Genomic DNA, 14,265 nt, shown 5'->3' with positions numbered 1-14,265 from the left:
AACAAAGATTTCTGTACATATATTAAGTTCTGTTTTTCTATTGTAGCTAATAATTTTCATTTTAGTGCATGAGGAACACATGAAGCCCGTAGAGACGGCTGAGGCACACCACATGAAGCCCGTAGAGACGGCAGAGGCACACCGCATGAAGCCCGTAGAGACGGCAGAGGCACACCGCATGAAGCCCGAAGAGACGGCAGAGGCACACCGCATGAAGCCCGAAGAGACGGCAGAGGCACACCGCATGAAGCCCGAGAGACGGCTGAGGCACACCACATGAAGCCCGTAGAGACGGCAGAGGCACACCGCATGAAGCCCGTAGAGACGGCAGAGGCACACCGCATGAAGCCCGTAGAGACGGCAGAGGCACACCGCATGAAGCCCGTAGAGACGGCAGAGGCACACCGCATGAAGCCCGTAGAGACGGCAGAGGCACACCGCATGAAGCCCGAGAGACGGCTGAGGCACACCGCATGAAGCCCGTAGAGACGGCGGAGGCACACCGCATGAAGCCCGTAGAGGCGGCAGAGGCACACCGCATGAAGCCCGTAGAGGCGGCAGAGGCACACCGCATGAAGCCCGTAGAGACGGCGGAGGCACACCGTATGAAGCCCGTAGAGACTGCAGAGGCACACCACATGAAGCCCGTAGAGACTGCAGAGGAACACCACATGAAGCCCGTAGAGGCAGCAGAGGCACACCGCATGAAGCCCGTAGAGACGGCGGAGGCACACCGTATGAAGCCCGTAGAGACTGCAGAGGCACACCACATGAAGCCCGTAGAGACTGCAGAGGAACACCACATGAAGCCCGTAGAGACGGCAGAGGCACACCGCATGAAGCCCGTAGAGGCGGCAGAGGCACACCGCATGAAGCCCGTAGAGACGGCGGAGGCACACCGTATGAAGCCCGTAGAGACTGCAGAGGCACACCACATGAAGCCCGTAGAGACTGCAGAGGAACACCACATGAAGCCCGTAGAGACTGCAGAGGAACACCACATGAAGCCCATAGAGACAGCGGAGGTACAATACATGAAGCCCATAGAGACAGCGGAGGCACAATACATGAATCCTATAGAGACAGCGGAGGCACAATACATGAAGCCCATAGAGACAGTGGAGGCACAATACATGAATCCTATAGAGACTGCAGAGGAACACCACATGAATCCCATAGAGACGGCGGAGGCACAATACATGAATCCTATAGAGACAGCTGAGGCACACCACATGAAGCCCATAGAGACAGCGGAGGTACAATACATGAATCCTATAGAGACAGCTGAGGCACACCACATGAAGCCCATAGAGACAGCGGAGGTACAATACATGAATCCTATAGAGACAGCGGAGGCACAATACATGAAGCTCATAGAGACAGCGGAGGCACAATACATGAATCCTATAGAGACAGCGGAGGCACAATACATGAAGCTCATAGAGACAGCAGAGGCACAATACATGAAGCCCATAGATTCAGTAAAATAACCCATGTGTGAGTGTATAGGTGATATGCGCCATGGTCACAGAGGGCTGGTGCAAGCAATATGCGCATGTGCAGTAGATCCATCCGTCTGTACTGCGCGGCCCTCACTCTGGAGCCCCGTGCAGCATCGACTGTGACAGCACGTTCTCCCTGTATGGAAGCGTACCCAGCCAAAGCCCCGCCCATCACGTGCCTTTCTGGTCACGTGAGCGGCGAGAACACCGTGGAGAAAAAGCGCGCATTGTCACCGGCTGATCACGTGTCTGTGGTGAAGCGCCGAAGGATGAGTGTACGTCTGTGCGCTGTACACTTTACTTGTACATTGTCTGCCCTGTAGACTGGCCGTGCTCATGATGTTATTGTGTTCACGTTTTAGGGACCTGCACACAGGTACACGTACACGCCGCTGGACCAGCTGGAGGAAAACAAGGTGGCCAATGTGTACGGGGCTGTGACGTTTTTTAAGCTTCCGTATCGTAGTAAAGGGACAGGTATGTATAATACGGCTGTGACGGAATGCGGCAGAAGACCAATACTGCGCAAAGGTGCAGCCTAAGCCCCGCCTTAATGTTATGACCACGCCCATAGTGACGCCCTGCCCCTATACGAGCGGTCACGTGACGTCCTGAGAGTATACTGGTCCCAGTATGAACATCCTCGCGCGTCCCCAGACCGCCGCACTTCAGAATGGGGGTTTAAAACCTCATCTTATCTGCAGATTGCAGGGCATGATGTGGAGCTAGTGCAGAGGTTGCAGGGCGTGATGTGGAGCTAGTGCAGAGGTTGCAGGGCATGATGTGGAGCTAGTGCAGAGGTTGCAGGGCGTGATGTGGAGCTAGTGCAGAGGTTGCAGGGCCTGATGTGGAGCTAGTGCAGAGGTTGCGGGGCGTGATGTGGAGCTAGTGCAGAGGTTGCAGGGCCTGATGTGGAGCTAGTGCAGAGGTTGCGGGGCCTGATGTGGAGCTAGTGCAGAGGTTGCAGGGCATGATGTGGAGCTAGTGCAGAGGTTGCGGGGCATGATGAGGAGCTAGTGCAGAGGTTGCGGGGCATGATGAGGAGCTAGTGCAGAGGTTGCGGGGCATGATGTGGAGCTAGTGCAGAGGTTGCAGGGCATGATGTGGAGCTAGTGCAGAGGTTGCAGGGCATGATGTGGAGCTAGTGCAGAGGTTGCGGGGCATGATGTGGAGCTAGTGCAGAGGTTGCGGGGCATGATGAGGAGCTAGTGCAGAGGTTGCGGGGCATGATGTGGAGCTAGTGCAGAGGTTGCAGGGCATGATGTGGAGCTAGTGCAGAGGTTGCAGGGCATGATGTGGAGCTAGTGCAGAGGTTGCGGGGCATGATGAGGAGCTAGTGCAGAGGTTGCGGGGCATGATGTGGAGCTAGTGCAGAGGTTGCGGGGCGTGATGTGGAGCTAGTGCAGAGGTTGCAGGGCGTGATGTGGAGCTAGTGCAGAGGTTGCAGGGCGTGATGTGGAGCTAGTGCAGAGGTTGCGGGGCGTGATGTGGAGCTAGTGCAGAGGTTGCGGGGCGTGATGTGGAGCTAGTGCAGAGGTTGCGGGGCGTGATGTGGAGCTAGTGCAGAGGTTGCGGGGCGTGATGTGGAGCTAGTGGAGAGGTTGCGGGGCGTGATGTGGAGCTAGTGGAGAGGTTGCGGGGCGTGATGTGGAGCTAGTGCAGAGGTTGCGGGGCGTGATGTGGAGCTAGTGCAGAGGTTGCGGGGCCTGATGTGGAGCTAGTGCAGAGGTTGCGGGGCCTGATGTGGAGCTAGTGCAGAGGTTGCGGGGCGTGATGTGGAGCTAGTGCAGAGGTTGCGGGGCCTGATGTGGAGCTAGTGCAGAGGTTGCGGGGCGTGATGTGGAGCTAGTGCAGAGGTTGCGGGGCGTGATGTGGAGCTAGTGCAGAGGTTGCGGGGCGTGATGTGGAGCTAGTGCAGAGGTTGCGGGGCGTGATGTGGAGCTAGTGCAGAGGTTGCGGGGCGTGATGTGGAGCTAGTGCAGAGGTTGCGGGGCGTGATGTGGAGCTAGTGCAGAGGTTGCGGGGCGTGATGTGGAGCTAGTGCAGAGGTTGCGGGGCGTGATGTGGAGCTAGTGCAGAGGTTGCGGGGCGTGATGTGGAGCTAGTGCAGAGGTTGCGGGGCGTGATGTGGAGCTAGTGCAGAGGTTGCGGGGCGTGATGTGGAGCTAGTGCAGAGGTTGCGGGGCGTAATGTGGAGCTAGTGCAGAGGTTGCGGGGCGTGATGTGGAGCTAGTGCAGAGGTTGCGGGGCGTGATGTGGAGCTAGTGCAGAGGTTGCGGGGCGTGATGTGGAGCTAGTGCAGAGGTTGCGGGGCGTGATGTGGAGCTAGTGCAGAGGTTGCGGGGCCTGATGTGGAGCTACTGCAGAGGTTGCGGGGCGTGATGTGGAGCTAGTGCAGAGGTTGCGGGGCCTGATGTGGAGCTAGTGCAGAGGTTGCGGGGCCTGATGTGGAGCTAGTGCAGAGGTTGCGGGGCCTGATGTGGAGCTAGTGCAGAGGTTGCGGGGCCTGATGTGGAGCTAGTGCAGAGGTTGCGGGGCCTGATGTGGAGCTAGTGCAGAGGTTGCGGGGCCTGATGTGGAGCTAGTGCAGAGGTTGCGGGGCGTGATGTGGAGCTAGTGCAGAGGTTGCGGGGCCTGATGTGGAGCTAGTGCAGAGGTTGCGGGGCGTGATGTGGAGCTAGTGCAGAGGTTGCGGGGCGTGATGTGGAGCTAGTGCAGAGGTTGCGGGGCGTGATGTGGAGCTAGTGCAGAGGTTGCGGGGCGTGATGTGGAGCTAGTGCAGAGGTTGCGGGGCGTGATGTGGAGCTAGTGCAGAGGTTGCGGGGCGTGATGTGGAGCTAGTGCAGAGGTTGCGGGGCGTGATGTGGAGCTAGTGCAGAGGTTGCGGGGCGTGATGGGGAGCTAGTGCAGAGGTTGCGGGGCGTGATGGGGAGCTAGTGCAGAGGTTGCGGGGCGTGATGGGGAGCTAGTGCAGAGGTTGCGGGGCGTGATGGGGAGCTAGTGCAGAGGTTGCGGGGCGTGATGGGGAGCTAGTGCAGAGGTTGCGGGGCGTGATGGGGAGCTAGTGCAGAGGTTGCGGGGCGTGATGGGGAGCTAGTGCAGAGGTTGCGGGGCGTGATGGGGAGCTAGTGCAGAGGTTGCGGGGCGTGATGGGGAGCTAGTGCAGAGGTTGCGGGGCGTGATGGGGAGCTAGTGCAGAGGTTGCGGGGCGTGATGGGGAGCTAGTGCAGAGGTTGCGGGGCGTGATGGGGAGCTAGTGCAGAGGTTGCAATGCAGGGAGCTGCCACTTGTAACGCTTAATGGGAGGGCCAGGGCCGTATTTGCCATTAGGCACTTGAGGGCACGTGCCTAGGGGGGCGGCGCCCAAACCAAAATTTAAAAAAAAAATATATATTTTTTTTTAAATCTTCCTCCCTCCTCCAAACTCTTTATTAAATCCGGCGCCTTTTTGGAGGAGGGAGGGGGCGCTGCAGTCATTTATAGTCGCATCCATAACACGCGACTATAAATGAAACTGTGAGCGTGCCGGCACTTCCGGGGTCAGAGGAGCTGGAATCAGCTCCCCGCCCCGACGTGCTGCCGTGCGCTCACTGTGCAGAGGTCACAAGAGCGTGAGGCAGCGCCGCGCAGAGCAGGACGGGAAATGGAGCCGCCGCCGAGGAAGATGAGATGATGATCCAGCCACCACCACCGCGGAGAACGGGAGGTGCAGCCGCCGGAGATGCCGCCTGGAGCAGGTAAGCGCTTTACAGCCGAAGACAGCGCCGAACAAGCAACCCGGGGGGGGGAGGGGGGATGCCGGAGGATGTGGGGGCGCAACATGGAGGATGGGGGGATGGAACAGGATATGGGGGCGCAACATGGAGGATGGGAGGATGGAACATGATATGGGGGCGCAACATGGAGGATGGGGGGATGGAACATGATATGGGGGCGCAACATGGAGGATGGGGGGGATGAAGCATGATGTGGGGGTGCAACATGGAGGATGGGGGGGATGGAACATGATATGGGGGCGCAACATGGAGGATGGGGGGATGGAACATGATATGGGGGCGCAACATGGAGGATGGGGGGATGGAACATGATATGGGGGCGCAACATGGAGGATGGGGGGGGATGAAGCATGATGTGGGGGTGCAACATGGAGAATGGGGGGATGGAACAGGATATGGGGGCGCAACATGGAGGATGGGGGGCTGGAACATGATATGGGGGTGCAACATGGAGGATGGGGGCTGGAAAATGATATGGGGGCGCATCATGGAGGATGGGGGGATGGAACATGATATGTGGGCGCAACATGGAGGATGGGGGGATGGAACATGATATGGGGGCGCAACATGGAGGATGGGGGGGATGAAGCATGATGTGGGGGCGCAACATGGAGGATGGGGGGATGGAACATGATATGGGGGCGCAACATGGAGGATGGGGGGATGGAACATGATATGGGGGCGCCACATGGAGGATGGGGGGGGATGCAGCATGATGTGGGGGTGCAACATGGAGGATGGGGGGGATGCAGCATGATGTGGGGGCGCAACATGGAGGATGGGGGGGATGAAGCATGATGTGGGGGCGCAACATGGAGGCTGGGGGGGGGGATGCCGCATAATGTGGGGGCGCAACATGGAGGCTGGGGGGGATGCCGCATAATGTGGGGGCGCAACATGGAGGCTGGGGGGGGATGCCGCATGATGTGGGGGCGCAACATGGAGGATGGGGGGGGATGCAGCATGATGTGGGGGCGCAACATGGAGGATGGGGGGGATGAAGCATGATGTGGGGGCGCAACATGGAGGATGGGGGGGGATGAAGCATGATGTGGGGGCGCAACATGGAGGATGGGGGGGGATGAAGCATGATGTGGGGGCGCAACATGGAGGATGGGGGGGATGAAGCATGATGTGGGGGCGCAACATGGAGGATGGGGGGGATGAAGCATGATGTGGGGGCGCAACATGGAGGCTGGGGGGGGATGCCGCATGATGTGGGGGCGCAACATGGAGGCTGGGGGGGGATGCCGCATGATGTGGGGGCGCAACATGGAGGATGGGGGGGCGCAACATGGAGGATGTGGGGGGGGATGCAGCATGATGTGGGGGCGCAACATGGAGGATGGGGGGATGAAGCATGATGTGGGGGCGCAACATGGAGGATGGGGGGGATGAAGCATGATGTGGGGGCGCAACATGGAGGATGGGGGGGATGAAGCATGATGTGGGGGCGCAACATGGAGGATGGGGGGGAAGCAGCATGGGGGATGGAGCAGAATGGGAAAATGGGGGGGGAGGGAAATTGAGGGAGGGTTGTGGACAGTATAGCGAATGGGAGTTACAGTATGGAGAATGAGAGGCATGGTATGGAGAATGGGGTAGCACGGGGGGGGAGGCATGGTATGGAGAATGGGGTAGCACGGGGGGGGAGGCATGGTATGGAGAATGGGGTAGCACGGGGGGGGAGGAATGGTATGGAGAATGAGGTAGCACGGGGGGAGGCATGGTATGGTGAATGGGGTAGCACGGGGGGAGGCATGGTATGGTGAATGGGGTAGCACGGGGGGAGGCATGGTATGGTGAATGGGGTAGCACGGGGGGAGGCATGGTATGGTGAATGGGGTAGCACGGGGGGAGGCATGGTATGGTGAATGGGGTAGCACGGGGGGAGGCATGGTATGGTGAATGGGGTAGCACGGGGGGAGGCATGGTATGGAGAATGGGGTAGCACGGGGGGAGGCATGGTATGGAGAATGGGGTAGCACGGGGGGAGGCATGGTATGGTGAATGGGGTAGCACGGGGGGGGGGAGGCATGGTATGGTGAATGGGGTAGCACGGGGGGGAGGCATGGTATGGTGAATGGGGTAGCACGGGGGGAGGCATGGTATGGTGAATGGGGTAGCACGGGGGGAGGCATGGTATGGTGAATGGGGTAGCACGGGGGGAGGCATGGTATGGTGAATGGGGTAGCACCGGGGGAGGCATGGTATGGTGAATGGGGTAGCACGGGGGGAGGCATGGTATGGTGAATGGGGTAGCACGGGGGGAGGCATGGTATGGTGAATGGGGTAGCACGGGGGGAGGCATGGTATGGTGAATGGGGTAGCACGGGGGGAGGCATGGTATGGTGAATGGGGTAGCACGGGGGGGAGGCATGGTATGGTGAATGGGGTAGCACGGGGGGAGGCATGGTATGGTGAATGGGGTAGCACGGGGGGAGGCATGGTATGGTGAATGGGGTAGCACGGGGGGAGGCATGGTATGGTGAATGGGGTAGCACGGGGGGAGGCATGGTATGGTGAATGGGGTAGCACGGGGGGAGGCATGGTATGGTGAATGGGGTAGCACGGGGGGAGGCATGGTATGGAGAATGGGGTAGCACGGGGGGAGGCATGGTATGGAGAATGGGGTAGCACGGGGGGAGGCATGGTATGGTGAATGGGGTAGCACGGGGGGAGGCATGGTATGGTGAATGGGGTAGCACGGGGGGAGGCATGGTATATTGAATGGGGTAGCACGGGGGGAGGTATGGTGAATGGGGTAGCACGGGGGGAGGCATGGTATGGAGAATGGGGTAGCACGGGGGAGGCATGGTATGGAGAATGGGAAAGCATGGGGGGTACTCTGTATGGAAGGGGAACCATGGTGTGCTTGGTATGGAGGGGGCTTGATATGGAGAAGGGGCAGCATGGGGAGCGCTCAGTTAGGAGCCTGGGAGGGCTCGGTATACAGAATGCGAAGCATAAGGCTCATTATAGAGAGGGGACATCATGAGGGGGACAGTGAAGTGGGGGCTGCATGGAGAGGTGGGGACAGTGGAGGTCATAGTTCATAAGTGAGGAAGGTCTGGAGGGTATAATTCGGTGGGGAGGACAGTGGGGTTTTCATGTGAGGGGGCAGTGTAGTGGGAATGTTATAGGAGAGAATGTGGAGGCTGTATGCTATAAGTGACACGGTGTGAGGTCATTCTTTGTGCTGTGAGCTCAGTGATGGGCAGTTATTCATTCTTGGGCACAGCCTTGGGCTTACTTAGGGTGGTTACTCTTTAGTGAGGAGAATTATGAGTCTGTCACCAGGTTTTTGCCACCTAATTTGAGAGCAGCATAATGTAGGGGCAGAGATCCTGATTCCAGTGTTGTCACTTATTGGGCTGCTTAGTGTAGTTTTGATAACATCACTGTTTAATCAGCAGTAGTTATCATTACAGGACTACTTGGTGTGCTGCAGGTAGTCCAGCATATTCATGAGCTCTGTATAACTGCGAGATCTGCAGCAGAGAAAACGACAGCAAACAGCTCAGTAAGTGACACATCGCTGGAATCAGGGGCTCTGTCTCTACATTATGCTGCTCTCAGATGGGGGAGCAAAACCTGGTGACAGATTCCCTATACGGGCACCATTGCAGTATGTGCTGCAGCAGACCAAATAAGAGGGGAGTCTTGGGAGACGCAGGACAATGTGTTGCTAAGAGCGATGACATTTTACTTTTACTCCCAAAATGGCAATTAATCTGCAGACACATTTATACAGGGGACGTCGCTCTGGCATGTACAGTTTTAACTTAATATTTTATTATATATATGCAGACTGTTCCCCCTGGTGCGGCCGATGTCTTGGTGCAGATGTGCACCGTCCTATTTGCATATTAAAGACAGTCCCTCGTCTTTAGGTGAGTCAGTGCTGTCTAAAATCACTTAGCATTTCTGCACGTGTCCTGACACTGGAGGAGCAGAGTAGCACTCCAAGTGTCAGTGTGGGTGCGCATGCAATGTGACTGCAGTGTCCGCATGCAATGTGACTGCAGTGTCCGCGTGGGTGCGCATGCAATGTGACTGCAGTGTCCGCATGCAATGTGACTGCAGTGTCCGCATGCAATGTGACTGCAGTGTCCGCATGCAATGTGACTGCAGTGTCCGCGTGGGTGTGCCTGCAATGTGACTGCAGTGTCCGCGTGGGTGCGCCTGCAATGTGACTGCAGTGTCCGCCTGCAATGTGACTGCAGTGTCCGCCTGCAATGTGACTGCAGTGTCCGCATGCAATGTGATTGCAGTGTCCGCCTGCAATGTGACTGCAGTGTCCGCGTGGGTGTGCCTGCAATGTGACTGCAGTGTCCGCGTGGGTGCGCATGCAATGTGACTGCAGTGTCCGCATGCAGTGTGACTGCAGTGTCCGCGTGGGTGCGCCTGCAGTGTGACTGCAGTGTCCGCGTGGGTGCGCCTGCAGTGTGACTGCAGTGTCCGCGTGGGTGCGCCTGCAGTGTGACTGCAGTGTCCGCGTGTGTGCGCATGCAATGTGACTGCAGTGTCCGCGTGGGTGCGCCTGCAGTGTGACTGCAGTGTCCGCGTGGGTGCGCATGCAATGTGACTGCAGTGTCCGCGTGTGTGCGCATGCAATGTGACTGCAGGCACGTTCTGACACCTGGTTGCTGCCTGTATTTGACTGCCGAATCAATGAGGAAGGTTGTTGAAGTGAGCAGACAGCACATCACAGCGCCGTGTCCCCCTCCTCACTGTGCTCCTCCTGTGTTGGATGCACACATGCACTGACGCTTGGCGTGTGCCACTGTGCTCCTCCTGTGTTGGATGCACACATGCACTGACGCTTGGCGTGTGCCGCTGTGCTCCTCCTGTGTTGGATGCACACATGCACTGACGCTTGGAGTGTGCCGCTGTGCTCCTCCTGTGTTGGATGCACACATGCACTGACGCTTGGCGTGTGCCACTGTGCTCCTCCTGTGTTGTGTGCACACCCGCACTGACGCTTGGCGTGTGCCGCTGTGCTCCTCCTGTGTTGGATGCACACCCGCACTGACGCTTGGCGTGTGCCGCTGTGCTCCTCCTGTGTTGGATGCACACATGCACTGACGCTTGGCGTGTGCCGCTGTGCTCCTCCTGTGTTGGATGCACACCCGCACTGACGCTTGGAGTGTGCCGCAGTGTTGGGTGCGGTGCAGTCAGGAGATCTGGTGTTACGGTGCTCACTCTCACCAATGGATCACTATTAATCAAGACACAGGCCTGGCTAGTATTTTCCTATATTCGGTGGTAATGGTGCACCCAGGCTTAGGCCGCGCAGAAATGTCCTCATTTTCATATCAAATGTGGCTTTTTCAGTGAACATTAAAGGGAACCTGTTACACCCTTTTTCAATTCTAAACTGCCCCCAATGTCTTGTTAGTGACGCAATGTAAGTGATGCACATTTTCTGACTAACAAGACAATGGAGCAGTTTAATATTAACCCCTTCACCCCCGGCCACTAAAACACCCTAATGACCGGGCCATTTTTTGCAATTCTGACCAGTGTCACTTTGACAGGTTATAACTCTGGAACGCTTCAACGGATCCTGGCGATTCTGAGATTGTTTTTTCGTGACATATTGTGCTTCATGTCAGTGGTAAATTTAGGCCGATATTTTTGCGTTTATTTGTGAAAATTTAGGAAATTTGGCGAAAATTTTGAAAATTTCGCAATTTTCAAACTTTGAAAATTTATGCCCATAAATCTGTGAGATATGTCACACAAAATAGTTACTAAATAACATTTCCCACTTGTGTACTTTACATCAGCGCAATTTTCGAAACAAATTTTTTTTCCGTTAGGAAGTTAGAAGGGGTCAAAGGTCATCAGCAAATTCTCATTTTTCCAACAAAATTTACAAAATAATTTTTTTAGGGACCACATTACATTTGAGGTGACTTTGAGAGGCCTAGGTGACAGAAAATACCCAAAAGTGACCCCATTCTAAAAACTACACCCCTCACACTGCTCAAAACCACATCCAATAAGTTTATTAACCCTTTAGGTGCTTCACAGGAACCAAAGCAATGTGGAAGGAAAAAATGAAAATTTTACTTTTTAACACAAAAATGTTACTTTAGCCATAAAATTTTCATTTTTACAAGGGAGAAAAGAGAAAGTACACAATACAATTTATTGTGCATGTTCTCCTGAGTACGCTGATACCCCATATGTGGTAAAAATCAATTGTTTGGGCGCACGGCAGAGCTCGGAAGGGAAGGAGCGCCATTTGAATTTTTGAACGCAAAATTAGCTGCACTCATTAGCAGACGCCATGTCGGGTTTGAAGACCCCCTGAGGTGCCTAACCAATGGAGCTCCCCCACAAGTGACCCCATTTGGAAACTAGAGCCCTCAAATAATTTTTCTAGATGTTTGGTGAGCACTTTGAACCCCTGGGGGCTTCACATAAGTTTATAGCGTTGAGCCGTGAAAAGAAAAAAATTTTTTTTTACCACAAAACGGTTGCTTCAACTAGGTAGCTTTTTTTTTCACAAGGGTAACAGGAAAAAATGCACCATAAAATGTATTGTGCATTTTCTCCTGAGTACGCAGATACCTCATATGTGGTGGAAATCAAATGTTTGGACACACAGCAGTGCTCGGAAGGCAAGGAGCGCCATTTGAATTTTTGAGTGCAAAATTAGCTGCACCTGTTAGCGGACGCCATGTCGGGTTTGAAGACCCCCTGAGGTGCCTAAACAATGGAGCTCCCCCACAAGTGACCCCATTTTGGAAACTAGAGCCCTCAAATAATTGTTCTAGATGTTTGGTGAGCACTTTGAACCCCTGGGGGCTTCACAGAAGTTTATAGCGTTGAGCCGTGAAAAGAAAAAAAATTTTTTTTACAACAAAACGGTTGCTTCAACTAGGTAGCTTTTTTTTTCACAAGGGTAACAGGAAAAAATGCACCATAAAATGTATTGTGCATTTTCTCCTGAATACGCAGATACCTCATATGTGGTGGAAATCAAATCTTTGGACACACGGCAGTGCTCGGAAGGCAAGGAGCGCCATTTGAATTTTTGAATGCAAAATTAGCTGCACTCATTAGCGGACGCCATGTCGGGTTTGAAGACCCCCTGAGGTGCCTAAACAATGGAGCTCCCCCACAAGTCACCCCATTTTGGAAACTAGAGCCCTCAAATAATTTTTCTAGATGTTTGGTGAGCACTTTGAACACTTGGGGGCTTCACAGAAGTTTATAGCGTTGAGCCGTGAAAAGAAAAAAAATTTTTTTTACCACAAAACGGTTGCTTCAACTAGGTAGCTTTTTTTTTCACAAGGCTATCAGGAAAAAATGCACCATAAAATGTATTGTGCATTTTCTCCTGAGTACGCAGATACCTCATATGTGGTGGAAAGTAATTGTTTGGGCGCATGGCGGGGCTCAGAAGAGAAGGAGCGCCATTTGACAGCAAAATTGGTTGGAATCATTAGCGGACGCCATGTCACGTTTGGAGACCCCCTATGGTGCCTAAACAGTGGAGCTCCCCCACAAGTCACCCCATTTTGGAAACTAGAGCCCTCAAATAATTTTTCTAGATGTTTGATGTGCACTTTGAACACCTGGGGGCTTCACAGAAGTTTATAGCGTTGAGCCGTGAAAAGAAAAAATTTTTTTTTTACCACAAAACAGTTGCTTCAACTAGGTAGCTTTTTTTTTCACAAGGGTAACAGGAAAAAATGCACCATAAAATGTATTGTGCAATTTCTCCTGAGTACGCAGATACCTCATATGTGGTGGAAAGTAATTGTTTGGGCGCATGGCGGGGCTCAGAAGAGAAGGAGCGCCATTTGACAGCAAAATTGGTTTGAATCATTAGCGGACGCCATGTCACGTTTGGAGACCCCCTATGGTGCCTAAACAGTGGAGCTCCCCCACAAGTGACACCATTTTGGAAACTAGAGCCCTCAAATAATTTTTCTAGATGTTTGATGTGCACTTTGAACACCTGGGGGCTTCACAGAAGTTTATAGCGTTGAGCCGTGAAAAGAAAAATTTTTTTTTTTACCACAAAACGGTTGCTTCAACTAGGTAGCTTTTTTTTTCACAAGGGTAACAGGAAAAAATGCACCATAAAATGTATTGTGCATTTTCTCCTGAGTACGCAGATACCTCATATGTGGTGGAAATAAATTGTTTGAGCGCATGGCGGGGCTCAGAAGAGAAGGAGCGCCATTTGACTTTTCAAACGCACAGACGCAGTGCACTGATCGGCCGCTGCAGGACGCACGGTCGGATGCGATAAAAAAAAGCGTCGGGGATACGTAAAAAAAAAAAAAGTCACGCCAAAAATTGACCATGGATGCAGATCCGTTATGTGCATCCCTGATCAGCGCTTGGTGGGACGCACGGACGGATGCGATACAAAAAGCGTCGCAAATACGGAAAAAAGTCACGCCAAAAATTGACCATGGATGCCGATCCGTTATGTGCATCCCTGATCAGCGCTTGGCGGGACGCACGGATGGATGTGATACAAAAAGCGTCGGGGATACGGAAAAAAAAAAAGTCACGCCAAAAATTGAGCAGGGATGCCGATCCGTTATCTGCATCCCTGATCAGCGCTTGGCGGGACGCACAGACGGATGCGATACAAAAAGCGTCGGGGATACGGAAAAAAAAGTCACGCCAAAAATTGAGCAGGGATGCCGATCCGTTATCTGCATCCCTGTTCAGCGCTTGGCGGGACGCACGGACGGATGCGATACAAAAAGCGTCGGGGATACGGAAAAAAAAAAAAAAGTCACGCCAAAAATTGAGCAGGGATGCCGATCCGTTATCTGCATCCCTGATCAGCGCTTGGCGGGACGCACGGACGGATGAGGTGTAAAAATGGACAGGGGATACGGAAAAAAAAAAAAAAAAGTTATACTCACAGTACCCAGAGGACTAGCAGGAGGAACACTGACCAGAAGAGCTGCAGAGGAATAGATGGCAGAGAGATGGACAGCTTTACA

At 54.2% G+C, this 14,265-nt stretch overlaps 1 protein-coding gene across 3 annotated transcripts in view; it reads left to right on the top strand.

Moving 5' to 3' along the window:
• Positions 1-1,613: 1,613 nt before the first annotated feature.
• Positions 1,614-14,265, top strand: part of POT1 (protection of telomeres 1) — a 175,132-nt gene continuing 162,480 nt past the window's right edge. For 2 of the 3 annotated variants that reach the window (XM_075345082.1, XM_075345081.1), the window contains exons 1-2: positions 1,614-1,777; positions 1,865-1,979. In XM_075345082.1, the coding sequence (XP_075201197.1) occupies positions 1,643-1,777; positions 1,865-1,979 (250 nt within the window). In that variant the 5' untranslated portion in view covers positions 1,614-1,642. Of the gene's footprint in view, positions 1,778-1,864; positions 1,980-14,265 lie in introns of those variants that run through there. The other variant, XM_075345083.1, reaches the window with a different exon arrangement.

The sequence above is a fragment of the Anomaloglossus baeobatrachus genome, chromosome 4 (assembly GCF_048569485.1).
Source record: "Anomaloglossus baeobatrachus isolate aAnoBae1 chromosome 4, aAnoBae1.hap1, whole genome shotgun sequence".
In the NCBI taxonomy this organism is placed as follows: domain Eukaryota; kingdom Metazoa; phylum Chordata; class Amphibia; order Anura; family Aromobatidae; genus Anomaloglossus; species Anomaloglossus baeobatrachus.
This window is presented reverse-complemented; position numbering and strand designations above follow the sequence as displayed.